At 38.5% G+C, this 18803-nt stretch overlaps 1 protein-coding gene across 2 annotated transcripts; it reads right to left on the bottom strand.

Annotated features, from left to right (window-relative positions):
* Positions 1–8560: 8560 nt before the first annotated feature.
* LOC111020096 (serine/threonine-protein kinase SAPK7) lies at positions 8561–18368 on the bottom strand. Of its 2 annotated transcripts, XM_088119039.1 has the most exons (9): positions 17577–18354; positions 17340–17414; positions 17009–17110; positions 16859–16912; positions 16679–16771; positions 16490–16582; positions 15900–16004; positions 15722–15820; positions 8561–9249 (listed from the first exon to the last, which is right to left on the bottom strand). In XM_088119039.1, exons 1-9 carry the CDS (start codon positions 17694–17696, stop codon positions 8923–8925), a joined length of 1068 nt encoding a protein of 355 aa, XP_087975165.1. In that variant the 5' UTR covers positions 17697–18354; the 3' UTR covers positions 8561–8922. The 2 variants fall into 2 exon arrangements, with proteins under 2 accessions (XP_087975165.1, XP_087975136.1); XM_088119010.1 differs by having other exon boundaries at positions 16679–16912; positions 17577–18368.
* Between the last annotated feature and the right edge of the window lie 435 nt (positions 18369–18803).

An 18803-nucleotide genomic window follows, 5' to 3' on the forward strand; every position in this document is an offset into this window, starting at 1 on the left:
CTTTTCTGCCGAGCTGGTCCTCGGTTTACCTACAAATTTTTTGAAGTAGCCATCTTCAATAAGGTCTTCAATTTGGCGCTTCAATTCCCAGCAATTTGACGTATTATGGCCGTGATCGCGAAGAAAACGACAATATTTATCTTTATTGCGCTTTTCTAGGTCTCCTTGGAGCTTCTCAGGTCGCTTAAGGAGCTTTTCCATCCCACTTTCCTCGATGTTTGCAAGTATCTCAGAGATGGGGATGGTAGTTGGAGTATAACGCTCGTAAGGTCGGCTTCGATTATGGTCGATCTCTAACCTACGATACTCGGTTCGGCTGCCAGAAGAGGACGATCCCTTGTCCCTAGATTTAGAATCAACCTTCCTCTTCTCTTGATTTAGCTTCTTTTGGTCGATCTGCTTCTCAAGTCGGCCAGTCTTGGTTCAGAGGAGTTCTTGTCCATCGATGACTTTCTTCGCCTTTTGCAGGACTTCGGCGAAGGTTGCTGGAGCCTCCTCTCCGAGCTTCATGGTGAGGGTCTCATCGGCCAGGCCGGTGAGGAAGTAGCACATGGCCGAATCATCGGAGCAGTGCGTGACCTTCAGCTGCTCCTCCTGAAACCTTATGACATACTCTCTTAGCGTCTCACCTTCCTTCTGTCTGATGGTGGCGAGGTGAGTCGCTGTCTTTCTATCGTAATGCCGAGAAGAGAACTGACTAATGAATTCTTTTCTCAACTGAGAGTAGGTCGAGATTGACCTAGCCGGCAGTCTTCGGTACCACAGGCGCGCGCTGCCGGAGAGCGCTGTAACGCCCCGCGTTCTCTGACTCGTTTATTTTAAGAGATAAATAGTGTCTTTGGATTTTTCCCTAAGTTGATAACTTTAATTCTTGGATTTTCTAACTTTGAAATTCTAATTTTTGGCTAAATTAGAATTAAGTTTAATTTCTTTGGATTAAGATAATTTAAGTTCTCGACCTGTGTAGGAGATTTTTAGTTAAATTCTAAATTCACGAGTTTTAGGATTTTCCTCCATAAATTCTACTTTTCTTTGAATTATTATTCTTGGGTTTTAAGAGTTTAAGTTAACTATTTTATTTCGGGTTGTTGTGGGGTTTATTTTATTTCTAAAGCATAATTATTGGGCTTTTGTTTTGGACCATTGTAGTTTTAGTTAGGCCTCATTAAGATTTGGGAATTGGGCTATTGGTTTTAAAACAAAATAAAAAAAAACCCCTAAATCTATTTTGTTTTTTTTTTCTTTTTCTTTTTATTCTTTTTCTTTTTCCTTTCTTCTTCTTCTTCCTCTCGTTTGGAGCCGCCGCCCCCCTTCCCTTGCTTCTTCTTCTCCAGCAAGTCTTCTCCGGCGACTGAGCCACACGAACGACGCCCCACCACAGCAGAGTTCTGGCGGTGTTTCTCAAGGCGAGCAGCGGCGGCGAGTCATTCCAGCAGCGACTCGACGGTGGTACAACCCCAGAACCGGCATCTTGAAAATCTGGCTTGCAGCGACTATTTTTTTTGCAATGGCGACCTGTTATCCGACGTCACTTGCACCAGACCCGACGAACCGGTGCAACGGCGAAGTCCACGAGCACCCACGACGGCATGATTCTGCTACAGGCTCACCGTGGCATTCCGGCAACGACACCCGACGTCCCGACGACCCATCCAGTGGCGGCGCGACCTCTCCAGCGTCGTAGGCAGCAGCAGCTGCGGCGGGTGCCGACGACGATTGCCCAGATCCGACAACTCGGGCGGACCACGAGCGAGTCTGGTGGCGGCGACGTGTGACTGCTCCGATTCTCGCCAGATCCGGCTGCCTTAACAGCGGCTTTCCCCTCGACGTTGCGTCCTTCGGCGCCCCGTACCTGCAGCACCTCTCCCCGATTCGGACAGAAGCGAACAGCTCGTGCTTGGCCCAGATCTGCGGCGTTTTCTTCCTCCCGGTGACTTTCGGTGTTAACCCACATCCGTTCGAAGCTCGATTTAGGCTACCCACACCTTGGCGAGCTAGATCTAAGCGACCCACACCTTTACGAAGTTGGTTTTGGTGAACTTAGGTGTGAGGTCGACGCAAAACTTAAGGGCGCGGTTGTGGGTAAGTAGTTTCTTACTGGAGGGGTTGGTTGTTGTGTGCTGATATGATATGGTTGTTTGCTCGTGTGCCCATGTGTGATATTTGCATATTTCTTGTCGTTGTTAACATTTAGTAAACGTTATTGTTGATAAAATTATGTGGTTGTGTGAATAAATTGTAGTCAAGTAATCTTGGATGACTATGATTGAATAGTTGTTATGTTCTAATTGGTTTTCATGATGAAATATGTATACCAGTACTATAATCTGTTGTTTCGAAAGCGTATTGAATATTTATGAGAAATCGGTTGTGTTTGAGGTATGCTGGGTATTTATCAATTATATTTTGGTTAAGTGGTTGATTGTGCTTTTTCTGTGAACGATGCCTGCTGGAGCTGTTGGATCATGTTGGACTATTTTAGATTGATTGGCTTTTACATATGATCATTTTGGTGTATCGCATATTGGACTGTTATGAGATTGTAAATGCATGAGGCATGGCGTAGTAGCAAGTAGGACTCTTATGAGAATTTTGGGACATAACAAAGTAGTAGCACGGGGGCGGGTGCGTGCGTTGATGTTTGTTATTTGGTTGCCGATGTGCTGTTTATGATGCTTAATATTGGTTCTGATACGTGGTTGTGCAGTGTAACTCTTGTTTATGTTGTTTTGTATGCCTGGTTAGTGTTGAATGTCCGTCGGTGATAATAGTGGGAATTTTGTATTGTTGAACTGCTGAGATCTGTTGTAGAATCATGTATGATTGTAGGGAATGTTCGTTAAAGTGAATTTATTTTGGAAATGTTTGTTGTCTGAATTTGTATGAAGTGTTTGACGTGTCTCATGAGTTTTTATTATATCTAGCAGTGCTTATTGAGTATGGACGTTGGATATTAAGTGTTTGGATGAATTGTGTTGGGCTCCAATCATTTGCAATTTGTTGACTATGCTCTGTTATGACTAAACTCACTATGGCGCTGTTGTTAAGATTTGGTATGTTGTGAAAGCATGTTTGGTTTATTGTTTTGCTATTAAAATGATGTTTATGTTGTGGAAGCATGCTGAATTGTGTTGGTGAGCTGAGAGATGCATGGAAATCATACTAGTGGTGGTGTTGTTGATGGGCGTTGTGGTGGTTGGTGTTATTTGGGAAGTAGTACTGAAATCCTGGTTGGAGGCTAGAAATGTTAGGTGGAGTTATAAAAGTTACGAAGTGAATGGGTGAGTGTCAGGGCCTCGGGTATAAATGGTCGAGGGCTGATACGTCACTAATTGGGTATCGAGGCCTCGGGTATAAATGGTCGGGGGTCGATATGCCAATATTGGATAAAGATGAGCGTCGAGGCCTCGGGTATAAATGGTCGGGGGTCGATGCGAGGAGTCTTTCGAGAGGAGAACTATTGGGGCCTTGGGTATAAATGGTCAAGGGCCAATAGATTGTAAGACATCGAGGCCTCGGGTATAAATGGTCGAGGGTCGATGCAGAGTTCAAGGCCTCGGGTATAAATGGTCGAGGGCCGATGCTGCAGGATCGGGGCTCTGGGTATAAATGGTCAGGAGCCGACTCTGCTCGAAGGAGTTAACTATGGAAGGCTAGAGTAGCTGTGATAAGCATAGAGATACTTGAGATGTTAGGGAGACTAGAGGTTAGTACTGGTAGTTAATGTGTTCCTGGTTGTGGTTGTCACCGAATTTTATAGAATGTGTCTGTGTTTGAATGCATAATGTGGTGAAAAGCTTGACTGTGAATGTTTCATGATTTGGTTGAGCATGATGTGTGTGTGTTGATCTTTTAATAAGCATGACACGTTGTTCCTTGATAAGTATGCTGTTTGTGCGTGACCCTTCAGATAAGGGTTGCTTACTGAGTACTGTGGTTGTACTCATCCCTCTTTTCCCCTCCAGTTTGCAGGTATCGAGCTAGCTCTTGGGATGGTGATGGCGAAGAGGAGGCTTGATCGGAAGGACCATTAGCTTTGCTGCGTGCAATTAATTTCTTTTAGTTAGGATAGTGGTGGCCATTTAATCCTGTAGTTGAGTTGGTAGTGGTTGGTTTTGTTTAGTTCTATTGTCTAAAGGATGTTGTAAGGTTGCCGATTCATTATCCTTTTAGAGCATTAATTTTGTTAGCCTCTTGAACTACGGGATTGTAATCTACTTAGGATATTTATGAATACATTTGTTTAAGTTGATCGTACTTGAATTAGCTTTTGCTTCATTGCCATTCGAGATGTTAATATTCATTTAGTGGATGGTTTATAGTTAGTAAGGTTTCCTTGAAGGGTTTGGTTAATGTGAAGTCGGTATTAAATGGTTTATCTGTATAGGATGTGAGTTTCTCTTAAAACATTAGTGTTGTTGTTCTAATTGTTCAAGCTCTCGTGAGTGTTGGAAATCAGAGTAGCGCAGCAGAAGCGTGGTAGTTTTATTGCTTAGTGTTGTTGTGAAGAAAATTCTCTTGTTTATGCGAAAAGTTTAGGTAGGCTTAGTAACGGTCCCTGTTTGGAAATGGTGAAATTCCTGGGGCGTTACAAGCGCGATCTGGAAGGCGCGGCATTTGATTGCATCTGTTGCCGCTTGAAAGTCCATGAGGCCTTCGAAGACCTCAACATAGTCCTTTGGGTCCTTAGACCCATCATAAGGTTTCATGGTGGGAGTTTTAAACATTGGAGGGATAGAAGCCTCCAGGATGTCCGAGGTGAATGGCGATTCTCCCAAGTCGCCATCGTCAGATGAGCACTCTTTCTTCTCGCACTTGGCTTTGAGCGCCTCGACCTGCTCGTCGAACCTGTGCTTCATCAGGTCGAACTCTTCCCTGGTGATCACAGCTTCTGGTGTTAGAGACTTATACTTTGATTGAGCCTTGAGGTCAAAGTTGGAGAACTCTCGGGAGTAGGACGGAGAGTCTTCCGGCTCCCGAGATGCTCTCTTCTTCTTATCAGTGAGATGCTTTCTAAGATCGTTGTCCCGCAAGCTATAATCCACCCCCTCATTGTTAGGAATGGGCTCGCGGTCGCCAGGATGGAGAGATGGAACCCAGCCTTCCTTCTCTCCAGGTGCGCCTGGGACCCTGGAGGGAGACACTGTTCGGTTAGCCCGCGTTGCCTCGGCGTACATTTCTTCCATCGTGCGCAACCGATAACGCATATCATCCAACTCGCGCTGGAGAGTAGACAAAGCCTCAGGGTCTGCCGTCGGGTCGGCCCTTCGGGAGGCCTTTCTTGAGGTCCCTCCTCGGCCTCGGTTGGCTTTTGAGGGTTTAGGGTGAGCAGGGGGTAACTCTTGGTTCACATGGCGGGCAGATCTCCGTGGAAGATCTTCCTCTTGCCCTGCTCGAACCTGGTCCTCGACTATTCTAGTGTCAGGATCTCGCTGAGGGCCGTTATCAGCGTTCAAACCCCTCCGTTCTGTCGTATTAGCAGAGTTTGCTGGCTGCATCATCTTTGCGTATGTTTCTTAGATCGGGATGACTTAGATCGTCCTTTCCCACGGACGGCGCCAAATGTTAATGCAAGAGTTTGCACAACGGTTCTTCACGAATCAAGCTCGAACCCGGTCTCCGGTCACGACCTGAACACTTAGAGTGGACCTGCACAAGAGGGTAAACACTCCGACGCTCAAGTCAGTATAGGTCGGGTTCCGTATTTAGTTCGAGGTGAGATTCGATACCTAAGCGTGAAATGAAGCCCTCTATTTATAGGTGGTGGATCCGACAGTACACACGACCGGCGGTTATATGTCTTTTCTCATGTCGGACCTGTCGGGTTCCGAGCAAATCGAACCCCAACCAGGTTGAACCTTGGCGTCTATACTTGGCCTTTTTTGTAATGGGTGAACCCGGTCACCTCGGCAGTGCCAAGGTGGACCTGTGCAATTTCTTTTATTCAAGTCTTCAAACACTTATAAGTGTCCTCCACGTGTCCTTGGTATTTTTACCCCCAAACAGGTGATTATGGAGTTTTATTATTATAGGTGTGTGCTGCAGCAGCAAGTGCCACCACCTTCATGGCTCGTACATACTTAAATTGGGAGCAGACCAAATTTTGAGGAGATGCATCATAGAAGAAGAAGTACCAAAAATGCTAAAGTAAGATAGAAAAGAAGTCCCAAGGGACATTTCTTCCCTATGTCTAGAGAATGCTTGAAGCAGAGTTGGAGTCCAGCACTCTGAACAGAAAACAAAAAACAAAAAACAAAAAATTTCAGGGCAAGTAAATATTTTAAAAAATCTTTCTCTTTTCACTTGAAGGAATCAAAAGCCACGTGGGCTACATTTAGACAGACTGTCGGTCAAATATTTAAGAAGCCACCAAGGAAAAAGGTTATCCCATAAAAGAAGGAACGGGAAGATAAAGCTTCTTTTGCTATTTGACGGGAAGATAAAGCTTATTTTGCTATTCGATTAGCAGCTGAGTTTAAATCACGCTTCACATGAAAAGAAATTTGATCAAGAAAACTCTTCCAACTAAATGATGTCTGAAGCTTAGATAGCAGTTTCGCTTCTATTTATCTCCTCCTCATTTAGTAACCGAATTGCTTGGTAACAATAATCTTTGGCATTTCCAATGTCAATACAAGTCGAAGTCCGTCCCAAATTGCTAGAAGCTCTGCATGTAGCGGAGCGTAACCGACTTCGAAGCATCAAGACATAGCGAAAGCAATAGGGTGTGAGTCTTTTCAAATCATAACGGTGACTCAGGACGTTGAAATAGATGTGGCAAGCGGCATCACAATTGATTATAACACGCTCACAGTTGCTTTGCATGCTAAAAGGAATTGTTTGCTTTACTGGTGGACCCTCATTCGTTAATGCCTCAACCCCTTATCTTCTCTGAAATGGACACATTTTTGCCCATAATTGCCCAAACACAATTGCTTTGCTAATAAATTTCGACCATTACAAAATTTGTATTTTATAATTAATGAAATTTTAGACCTTGATAACTTCTCCTGCCTTGCTGGCAAAACGAGCATAAACTAAGAGGTTGTGAGTTCGATCTCCCATCCAACACCACATGTTGTACTCAAAAGAAAAAAAAAACATCCACTTCTTTGCCCACAACATATATATATTTAAAAACCTTTGGTTTGGTTCTATTAGAGTTGAACCAATCAAAAAATACTTCTGCAAACCGAATCGAATTTTTTATTTTAGAGAAAAAAAAACCAAAGCAACTCCGATTCAAAAAATTTCTACATAAATTATTTCTAGTGGGTCAAATAATGCATGATATATATTAAATATTCATTATTTTAAATATTTACAAATCGAATTACAATTTTTGGTCTCCAAATTGCTCTAATAATACCAACTGTTTCATTTATTATATAATTTTTTCCTTACACGTAAGGATTTACAATTAATGTTATATTTGTTAATTAATATAGAATGTTTATATTAAATGCTAAATCTTTCAATTTAATGGGATTTATCCTGTATTTTAATAACCTAGATTTAATATTGATGCACTTTTTTTTTTTCCAATATTGCACCGGCGGCTATGTTCATTCAATTTTAACCTTTCCGGCGGCAATTCATTCCAATTTCCGTCTGACACGTACATTTTTCCGGCGAATTAAATCTATTTTTCGACCACCCGTTGGTTATTCAGTGAATCAAAATTTCGATGACCCATGATATTTCCGGCAGCTTATTTCTATTTTTGGGCAGCTTAATTACCTTTTCCGACAACTATTATTAATATATATCTTTTAATCAAATATCCAATATGATAAATATATACCCGTCCAATAAGATATATAGTAGTTATATCTCTTATTGATATATACTAAACTATTAGGTTATAAAATATATATGTTACAAAGCATATGCAACATATACCAAAAATATTCTATTTCATATCATTCGTAACACTATAAGCTATCCACAAAACAATATTATTGAAGTATAATTTAACATTACAAAGTTTAGACAACATATATCCAATCCATCGGTGGGAAACAGAGTCGTCGACTCGACACGGTGAGGAGTGAGAGGATTTGGTGGAGCGGTTCATCTTCAAGTTTGAACAAAATGTTGAGAAGAACGTCCTTGGGAGAACATCTTTTAGGAAAAGTAATTTCACAAAGTACACATATACAAGCATGTTTTTTATGTGTTTTTATATTACCTAAATATCATAAAATAAATATATATTTCCTACACATTAGAAATTCAAAATTTTACCATAATAGAATAATCCAAATCAGACTACAATGTAATATTAAAAAAAAACATTAAAAATGTCACATATTAAATTATTTATGTTAGAATGTGAAATTTCACTATTTACAGTTGCATTTATAAAAAGAAAAAAAAAACATATTTTAATTATAACTACCACTCAAATTTTCCTTGAATCTACATACCATCTACTTTAGAGGAGATATGCACATCTCTTCAAACATTTTTTCTCTTTTTTGGAGTTCAAACGATTTCAGAAGTCAGGATCGAACCATCAACTTTTTAGGCGATAATAAGTATCTTACACACCAAGCTATATACAGATCGGCACATCCCATCGCACCTATTCTTTCATTCATTATCAATGAGTAGTAAGCTGAAGGTTTACACACCAAAAAGCCCACCTACTTTGAATTATACCAATAACACATATAGCTTATAGCTTCAACATACATTTGAGTGACCAACAAAAATGAAAACCATCGACCTACACAAGCAGAGCAGACCCTCAATCAACAAACTATATATGGAAAAACTTCGACCTTCAAGTCTGCAGAAATACGACTGTGGTGTGCTACTATAGATATTAACAGACTGTACACAGGACGACAACATATGCAATCAATCTAAGCACACAAACCTGAATGAATAGTAACTGGATGGGGATAACTTTACTTTCTAACTGACTAAGAATTCTCCACTGGCATGAACTTCTTTCACCCTCTTATCATATTCGTCTTCTTCCTCCTCATCTTCCACCTCTCCATCGAGGTCCTCGTTCCCTTCTTCGTCATCTTCTGTTGCCCATCCAAAACCTTTGATGGTTCTCGATGCTGGCGGAGGGTTTCTAGCTTCCCCCACTATCTTCATAATCTCATCAACACTTTGAAGAGAGAAGCTTGGGTTGTCTCTCTTGTAGTACATTGCTTGAGCCGCTTCGGTGAGTTCTCTTGGCAAGTTCTTCAAGAACCATGGGTGACTCTTGATCTCTTTTAAAGTAATTCTCTGTCAAATCAGACAAAGGTACTCAATATTAAAATGAATGTAGAAAAAGTCATTATTAGTTGCCAAGAAAAACTACTCCCACACCATTACATGCTCGATATGTGGATATCAAATATTCATTGTATTGCATATCATTTGAGTCCCTGCTATTTATGAGACCACACTACGCGGTATCGTACAGATGAATTATGACATAGCAAATAAACCTAAAATAAATCAAAAGTATCCAGAATGAAAAAAAGATTATAAAAAGAGAACCAATCTCTATTCCAACATAAATAAATATGACACGAACTGAAGTAGATTTGAACAGGATCAACCAACTGAAAGAGGCAGCCAATGAAAACTGGGAAAGGAAACAAGTGAACTATCTAGCAGGTCTACAACACCCTTTCAGTATATTTATTTAGGTTTAGCTAGTCCATATACACAACCCGTGGAATTTTCTAAAAGAATAAGGACACAAGAAGGAGAGTGAAACAAAAGAATAGCTTTTGGACGAAATTGACACAAAATCTCTATACTTATCACAAAGTTTTTTTCCCCCTACCAAAGGGACTAAAGAATAGCTTTTGAAATATTCATCTATTTCACTCAAGACTCACCATTCAATCGAACAGCTTAACAGGATATCCTGGAGCAAAGCAATTGTATCTTTAGGGCAAAATTAAAATGTTGCATAGAAAATTCCAACTTCTGATAATAAAATTGCAGTGAATTTTAAGATGGTCAAAGGTTTCATTGTCCGTACATGATATACAACGATTAAAGCAGATATGTGGTGACATTTGGAGCTCTCGATTTATCTTCTGCAATCTGTCGTAAGTATTAAGACTTAAGTCTTTTCTACATGCAACAGTTTACAGAAAGAACTTGATTCTTTTTATAACTAGCAGCAAATCTTCAAGAAAACAACCCAGAGCTATTTAACTAACTTCAAAATCGGACAATCTTTACTTTGATTGATAACCACCTCTTTCAAGCTAGTTGAAGCAATGTTCATTCCTGTTCTCAATCTAATAAATTTATAAGCCAAATTGTCATGTCTGAATATTTTATCCACCCGCCAGAAGTCTTTTATGGCCAGTTCTCAGATTAAAAGAGGAGCAATTTTGACGTCCCAACATTTAGTGATAACCGACCATGGACATTTAGAACTTTCCAGTGGGTTCTTGTATGCCAAGCATGGAAATCAATGTCATAATTTTTTAGGATATAACCTTCCTCCCTATAAAGCATTTCTTTGGATTCTTGTTGAGGAATTGTTAGACCTCCAATTCAAAAGGTTTACATAAGAGCAAAACACCACTTTTAGAATTGACTGTTTTATTTGGTTTCTTGGTATTAGGGAAGTTACAGCTCCCATAAGTAGTTTTATGGGTTTTGTTGGTGTTTCTTTATTATGTTGCTTCTGGGTTACAGACTTGATTATCTGGTGTATTTTGTGTGTTTTCTTACAGAAGCATGGAGAGTTATATGACCCTCTCGAATGGGTCATCCACTAGTTGATTTGCCTTGCATTTTTAAGGTTGTTCTTGATAGGGAATCCTATCAGGAATCTCCTAAACCATTATGCAGTATCTTTTCTATTATATCCCATTCTAAGCCATTCCAAACTTTGAGGGAGACGGGTCAATTTCTAATACACAAGGTGGCTCCCTCCCTCAAGACCAGCGCCTTCAAACATCATATCCCTAATAATTTTGTCAAATCTTCCAGCTTTATTTGGCTACCTGGAATTCTGAGAAGAGAGAGAGGTTGGGAAGCTCCTAGAAAGCTAGCCTACTCCTTTGAGAATGGGATACTCTTTAGTCATTGTCATTCTAGCAATGACTCTCCCCACCAAAATTTCCCAGAAGGCAACAGATTTTGGCTTTCCTTGGAAAGAGGTACAAAGCTTCTATTTGCAACCAAATCTTTCCGCCACCTCAATATTTACTCCAAAAATAGAACTTATGCCTTATCGTCATATTTATATTTAGAGCAACTCTGAATATGTTTATTAATTTCACCAACTTTATAGTTTTTCTTCATTGTCACAATACAATAAAACTATATAGAATCGTCGGCATATGAGAGATAAATAATATGTTAAATCACCAATCAACCCAAAAGTTTAAGCTGATGGATTAGGTAAATTTAATCTTTATAGATACTTTAATATTCCTCCTCACTTGTGAGCTTGGAAATTTGCACAAGGCCCAACTTGTGGCAATCAATATTAAATGGGAAGGAAATAAAAGTTCAAACACAGGATCTCCTGCTCTAATACCGGGTGAAATCACTAATACACCCAAAAGCTTAAGATGATAGGCTATGGTAAATTTATTCTTTTATAGATACCTTAACATGATATGTCCAAGCCTAACTTTACCAACTGAAGCCTTCCCACCATGGTTACATTTTGGTATTGGCATATTATAGAGATCCCATTCCCTCAGAGTAGCTATGAGTTCTTTCAAGAAAGGTGACATTTCTACCCCTTCTTCATCTGAATGGAGTCTCTGCCATTGTCCTCTTCACCATCGTTTGGACTCTATTTAGGACAAAACTAGGGTCCTTACCAAACTTTATCATTGTCTGGCTTTCCTCTTGAAATAAAACAAGAACATCTTCTACAGGTTACAACTCTTCTTTTCATACTTGATTCAAATCTTTATTTATTTCAATCAAGTATGAAGAGCTGGTATCAGAGTCTACTTCAACCAATCCCCTTCCAAAGACTTGTATCAAAGGATAAAGTATGTATGAAATATGGCCACAGTGTTGCAATATGTTACCATTGATTCAAGAAAGATAACATGGGAAGCAATCCAAGTGACAGTGGAAGTCGAACAGCATACATAGCAACACCTAAGATGTTTGTCACAGACCCATTATGGTATGCTGATAGCGGGCCCACATCCACATCACATTTCATCATGAAAATCTAAACCAGAACTTTGAATATAATGGTAAGGAAACCTTGAAAGTTGGAGATGGTACTCAACTTCAAATTGCTCATATTGGCAACACTCTATTACCTTCTTTATCTCATAACAAGTTATAGTTAAAAGGATGTTCTACATGTCCCTAAAATTACCAAGAATTTGTCGTGTATCTAAACTAACCTAGGATAACAATGTTTGTGCTGAGTTTCATTCCTATAATCATTTTGTGAAGGTCTAGGAAACATGGACACACATTTTTGGGCGAAGTATCTACGCCCGGACACGTGCCAGACACGTATCAGACACGCATTTTGGCGTGTCTGATTTTTTTTTTTTTTTTAAATCGGACACGGCTGGACACGGTATGGACACGGGATGGACACGGGATGACAGTTTTGTGGGTTTTCTGAGCCCAAATAAGAAGGTCCAATGCCCATTAGTAATTAAAAAAAAACAAATAAATGATAAATAAACTAATATCCACCCACGAAAATGAAACACACCACCCACTCCACGAAGCCGACGCCGCTGCCACTGACGCCGATGCCCGCTTGCCCTTGCCGCTGCCGACGACGCAACCCTGCCCTCTGTTTTTCTTTTTTGCTTCTTAGGTAAACTCTAATAACCTAACTTTTTTATTTTTCAACCCTCTGTTTTTCTTTCATTTTCATATACTAAAAACAATTCTCATTTTTTAAACTGCTTTTTGAATTTTGACCATTTTATTTCACTAAATTTAAACTTTGTACCTGCGTTTTGTTTCTGTCCCTTTCTTTTTTTTTTTTTTACAAGGACTTGGTCTCTGTAAAAAAATATTAAAAAACTTTTACAAGGACTTTTTAAATATTTTTTGTGTTAAATTTACATATATCCTAAAAAAAATAAAAAAAAAAAAACGTATCCCAACGTGTCCGTGTCCTAATTTTTTAGGAATTGACGTACCGTCGTGTCCTATCGTGTCCGTGTCCGTGTCCCGTATCCGTGTCCGTGCTTCTTAGGTTGAGGTCAATCGCACAGAAAATCTCCTCCAGCAAGGGATACTTGTGCCAGCTGCATAAAGAATCGACCACAACTCTGTTTTTTTCCAAAAGAAGCTCATCCAAGAGTCAAAACTTCTTAGGATGCAATTGAAATGAAATCTATTTGAGCACTTTATATCTGATGGGAAGATACAGGGGGATTGACCCATATCCTCTGATCTCCTAATATCTGCTAGATAAAGGTCACCACTCCTTTCCCTCCTTCAAAAAATCCAGCTACAGCTTTTATGATGTATCCAGTGATCTCCTATATCTGCAAGATAAAGGTCACTGCTCCTTTCCCTCCAAAAAATCCAGCTTCAACTTCTATGAAAAAACCATCAAGGATGATGACCAGTCTTCTTGCAAGCAAATTCTAACCATGGAAGTTGACCGTTTGGGCAAGTAATGAACTTCCATCAGTTTTTTTGTACCTCTTAATTGAAAAGGAACAAAGCCAAAATAGCTATTTAGAAATCTGATACAAACCTCCATACCTTCCACAATGCACAAAGTTTTAGTTGAACATTCAATGTAGCCCTTGCAACAATCTCTAATAATCTTAAAAAGTTCTATATCCAACATGTTTCCCCCACCAAACTAGACCAGACTAATTCTACTGTATTTCTCCTCCAACCAGGTTTCGAATTTAGAATTTAGTTTGCCAAGGATGAGCCAACCTTCACTAATGAGTAAATAGGGGTCTTTATTTAGGCGTTTAAGAAGGGCTTTATGTGGTTGAATTGGATTAATTATGAGTTACTTTGGTAGCTTTCTGTGAGATATAAATAACTTTTCCCCACGAATCACGGAAATCTCCTTGCAACCACAATCTCCTTACCCCAATTTATTTTATGCATATCTGATTCCAACATGTTATTTTCAGCTACTGCTACACTTCTAACCTCTGTATCTTCCTTGCTCGCCACCTGGCCTCTTGGTCACTTCAACATAGGACAGCACAAAATTTTAATTTCTTTTCACAACCATCTTCGAACAAAGACTTGCGGTGGAGAATCTTCTTATTGTCTCCACCATCTCTCTCCATCCTTTTAAGGCCCCCTTCTGCTAGTCATATTGAGTCGGTTTACATTCCTTTGTTAAGAACTTTGAAAAATTAAAACCACCTAAAAGTAAACAAGCTTAGAGGGAATGAGTTCAAACATAACCTTCCTAGGAGTTTCCTTGGCAACCAAATGTTGTAGGGTCAAGGGTGTCCCGTGATGTTAGAACTTTGAAAAATCAGGAAGGAATAGTATTTTGTTGGTTATCTTTTGAATCCAACAAAACCCATTTTCGTATCTTAACTTCTTGGAGATCTTGAGAATCTGAGTGATTATCAAGTCTTCTAGAGGATTTGAGAACCCGAGAAGTGATTATCAAATCTTCTAGAGGATCTGTTCACCGCTGATGTTCCAAAGACATTACAAATAAGTTGAAAGAACTTCTTCCTGCGAGTAAAATCTTTCTACTATTCTCCCTTCCATCTGAATGATGGTATAGATTTTTCTTTCTACCCTTCACTTTTGAGCTATGAACCTCTTCATTGTTCCAATCACAAGAATAGGAGAAGAAAGCTACAACATGGTGCCAGCACACCGCAACAGAGTGACAAGAGAGAGAGAGAGTTCATCAAGGAGAAATGATATTTTGTATACATCCAAGACAAATGAAATAGAAAATGTTAAGCGCGATGTTTTTCCCTCTTAATATTTATTATGTTTTGCTTATATTTAATTTTTGGTCCATTGATTGTTTTCCAACAAAAATAGATATATAAATACAAGATTTAACACTCTAGTTCAAGCATCCAATAATTATCAGAATGTTAAGAGTGTCTGACACATGTCAGGAACAAACATTTTATCTAAACTAAGGAATCTGCACTTCATATATTGCAATTCGTATTAATATACCCATACTATAATTTCAATTATTACATGAATCAGTCTCACAAATTTCACGAAAATAGGGCAGAATGCAGAATTTTACACACTAGTTACACAAACGAAAGATAATAGTGAAGAAGCATGGAACTTTTAAGTTGTTACAAATTAGTGGATAATGTCGACATTTCATATGTCCATGTCTCAATTGAAACAATATCACTTCACCACAAAGAAGTTAAGAAACAAACCTACAGAGTGTAATTGTATGTCCACAAACATATATTTGGCATTGCATCCACCAATTTCTATATAGACTTTTAAATTCCATTTGATAAACATATTATTCTGTACTGCCTGAAGGATCATAACATATTATTCTCTACTGTATAAACTCTTACATACCATCTTCAGCATCAATATCTTGAAAATACAAATATCATAGATGTTGCACAATCTAGATGCTTCTTAGCTTCCCATTACAGAGGATTTCTAACTCAAATATCCAAAAATAGTATCCAGGTTACACAAAGAAAAGAGGGAATAAAAATAACAAACAAACAACAAATTAGCATTTTTATAAAAAGGGAAAAAAAATACCAAACAAACAACAAATAAACTTGTCAAAGAAAATTACCCTGGATGGATTAGGGACAAAAATGCGAGAAAGGAGGTGTCGACAATCTTGAGATATGTGAACATAGTCCGGGATCTTATACTGAACAGCCATAATACGCTGCCAAATAATAAAATTAAATATTAAGGAAGATAAATTACTTTTTTTTGAAATATGGCATAATATGGAGGTAATATACCTGAATTGTTTTCCTAAAATTTTTAGGATCCTCCTGATCCTCAAAAGGATATGCACCAACTAGCATGACATACAGAGTTACTCCACATGACCACACATCTGCCATCTAACAAGAGGATGAAGGAATTCAATAAAAATAATAATAATAAATAAATAGATGCTGCATTTGAGAAGAAAGGAAATTCGTTCATTATACTCCTACCAATAAGTATCTTACCATTTATTAGAAGAATAAAACTGTAAATTGTATTAACTAATTTATTATCTATGGAAGTCATTGCTCAAGAAAAACGGATGTGAAACCATGTGTGTTCCTAACGTGCATAAGGCCTAAATAGTGTGTAATCCACTATTTCTGGGTTGTAAATGCAAGAGATCTTCAAGTGTATTCTGCAAATTTAAAATGTGAAAAGAATTTTGACATACATTCAGTAGATATTGAAATAGAAATGAAATTACATTATATGAAATTATATTATATTTTCTACCGCATAATTATATTGTTGTGGACTATTGGATGTTGAACATAACTGAGTTTGCACCAGATTATTATAATGTCATCAACGCACTGAACTAGACTTGAATAAGCACCTTGCCATCATACTCTCTTCGAGAAAGAACTTCTGGTGCTATATATGCCGGAGTACCAACAGTTGATTTTGGTCTTGAATGAAGCAGGGACGACTAAAAATATTTCACAATATTGTCAGAATAGTTACACCAAACAGGGGCAAATGATGCCACTATAAAACAATCAAATAGCTTTGCATTTTCACAAACCTTAGAGTAACCGAAGTCACATATCTTCAAGCGTGGTGCTGTGCTTCCATCTAAAAGTGTATTTTCTAGCTTTAGATCTCTATGACATATTTGCTGCAAAGTGAGATAAATTAGACAGTGTACTCTATTTTTGAACAGGAAACTACAGAAGAGGCAATCACAATCTGCATTTGATTTTACCATTGAATGGCAATAGTTGACACCAGAAATTAGCTGCTGGAAGAAATATCTAGCCTGTAAAATGAAGATTTAAAACAATTACAACCAAAATCTCATTACTACATTCCTAAATTGAATATAACCATGAGTGAGAGAGTGGATGAGGTAGACCTCATCTTCACTGAAACGGCCAGCATTGCAAATTCTTTCAAAGAGCTCTCCCCCAGCAGCATATTCCATCACTATAGCCAAATGCGTTGGAGTCAAAACAACCTGCAAATCTTAACCCAACTTTAATTCTACTTTCAGTTTTCTCCGATTCTTTACCTAAAACTAGATGCGCTTAACGGTAACCAGCTTGATCGATTTCTCAGTTATGGGAATATAATATGTGGCATGTGAAACAACAAAGCTAAACCCATTTTGCTGAACAAGTATTCCCACCACTTTGGCTATTATATGATGTTAGATGAAAGAAATCTCAAAGTAAAAACAAACTTGCCTCCTTGAAACGAATTATATTTGGATGCCGAAGCGATCGGTGGTTTATAATCTCTCTTGCCACATTTTCATCTATCTGTCAATACAACAACAAAAAAAGATAGCCATAAAGCGCAAAAATCCCCCAATTCAAGGCACCCATATTCCAAACAGAAGATTCATGACCCAAAATCCGGAACCCATGTTGGAATTCTTCTCAAAGGTAAAACGAAGGAATTGAATCAAGAACAGAAGAAACCTTTTGGCCACGCTCTATGTACTTCATGGCGACAAGCTCTTTGGTGTCCTTATGGCGGAGAAGTCTGGCAACTCCGAAATTGCCAGCACCCAAATCCTTGACCACCTCGTACTTGTCCATCTCTGCACAGAATCAAGGAGCAAAGCGAAAAAGAAAAGGAAAACAGAAAAAGAGAGAGAAATGAAGAACAGCAAAATAAGAAGAAAGGTTTCAGAGGCTCATAAGGTAGAGCTAAAAATGGGTAGTAGGGATTAGATCCAAAAAGCAGAATGGGTTCGCCATATATAGTGGTGCCGGTGGGGTCAGAAATTGGCGACAAATAGAGAAAGCCGAAAGCGAAGAAGAATTGGAATTGGAATTGGAATTGGAATTGGCGATGTTACGCTTTCTTATACTACATTAGAATTAGAATTAGAATTAGAATTATGAAGGAATCAATTATGAATGTATGATACGATACGAATAATTGTTATTCCTTTATTCGGCTTTCAGATTAGAATCATCCTCATTTCTCCCCAAAATCCTTTTTCTTCCGCAAAACTTTTCGTATCCTATACCCCAAAAATATAAAAAAAAATTTAGTACCTCTCATTCCAAGAAATTATAAGTTGTCTATAAATTTATAGAGATGTGTTTCTTTCTCTGAATACTACGTGTGGTCGAGATGCGATGAGAAATGCTAGATAATTGAAGGGATGTTGCAGCATTGCAATACGAAATCTGGAAATTTGTAAATGAAGCATGAAGAATGTGGATTTGAGAGAGGAAATTAGAGGAACGATATTTAGAAAAATAAAAGGAGGGGAGAACCTTAGCCGCCTGCATGGATAGGCAAGCACTTACATAGAGAAACGACAAATCCATTGAATGTTGTAGATATTGAAGAGTGGTTTATTTTTATAGAGTTCTCCAAGACGAGTTTGATTGTTGGTTGCTCTCTTCAAGAGAGTTTATTTTGGTGGAATTCTAGGCTAAATTGAGGATCATTATCATAATAGTCTTTTTGAAATGAGGATTTACATAACAACTTGTTTTGCAGTAACTAGTTTGTAGCACGTGCCATGCACGTGATAGGTAGAAGTTTGGAAAGTAATAGCATTATATTTTTATTCTAAAATATAGCTATATTAAAGAATTCTATTAAATTTTAGAACAAAAATAATTATAAAATTAGTTTTTTCAATTATCAAAGAACTTTATAATCGGTAAACTTGGTACCTATGTTTG

Source organism: Momordica charantia (assembly GCF_013281855.1).
Source record: "Momordica charantia cultivar OHB3-1 chromosome 1 unlocalized genomic scaffold, Mcharantia_2.0 BLBB01000001.1, whole genome shotgun sequence".
Lineage (NCBI taxonomy): Eukaryota > Viridiplantae > Streptophyta > Magnoliopsida > Cucurbitales > Cucurbitaceae > Momordica > Momordica charantia.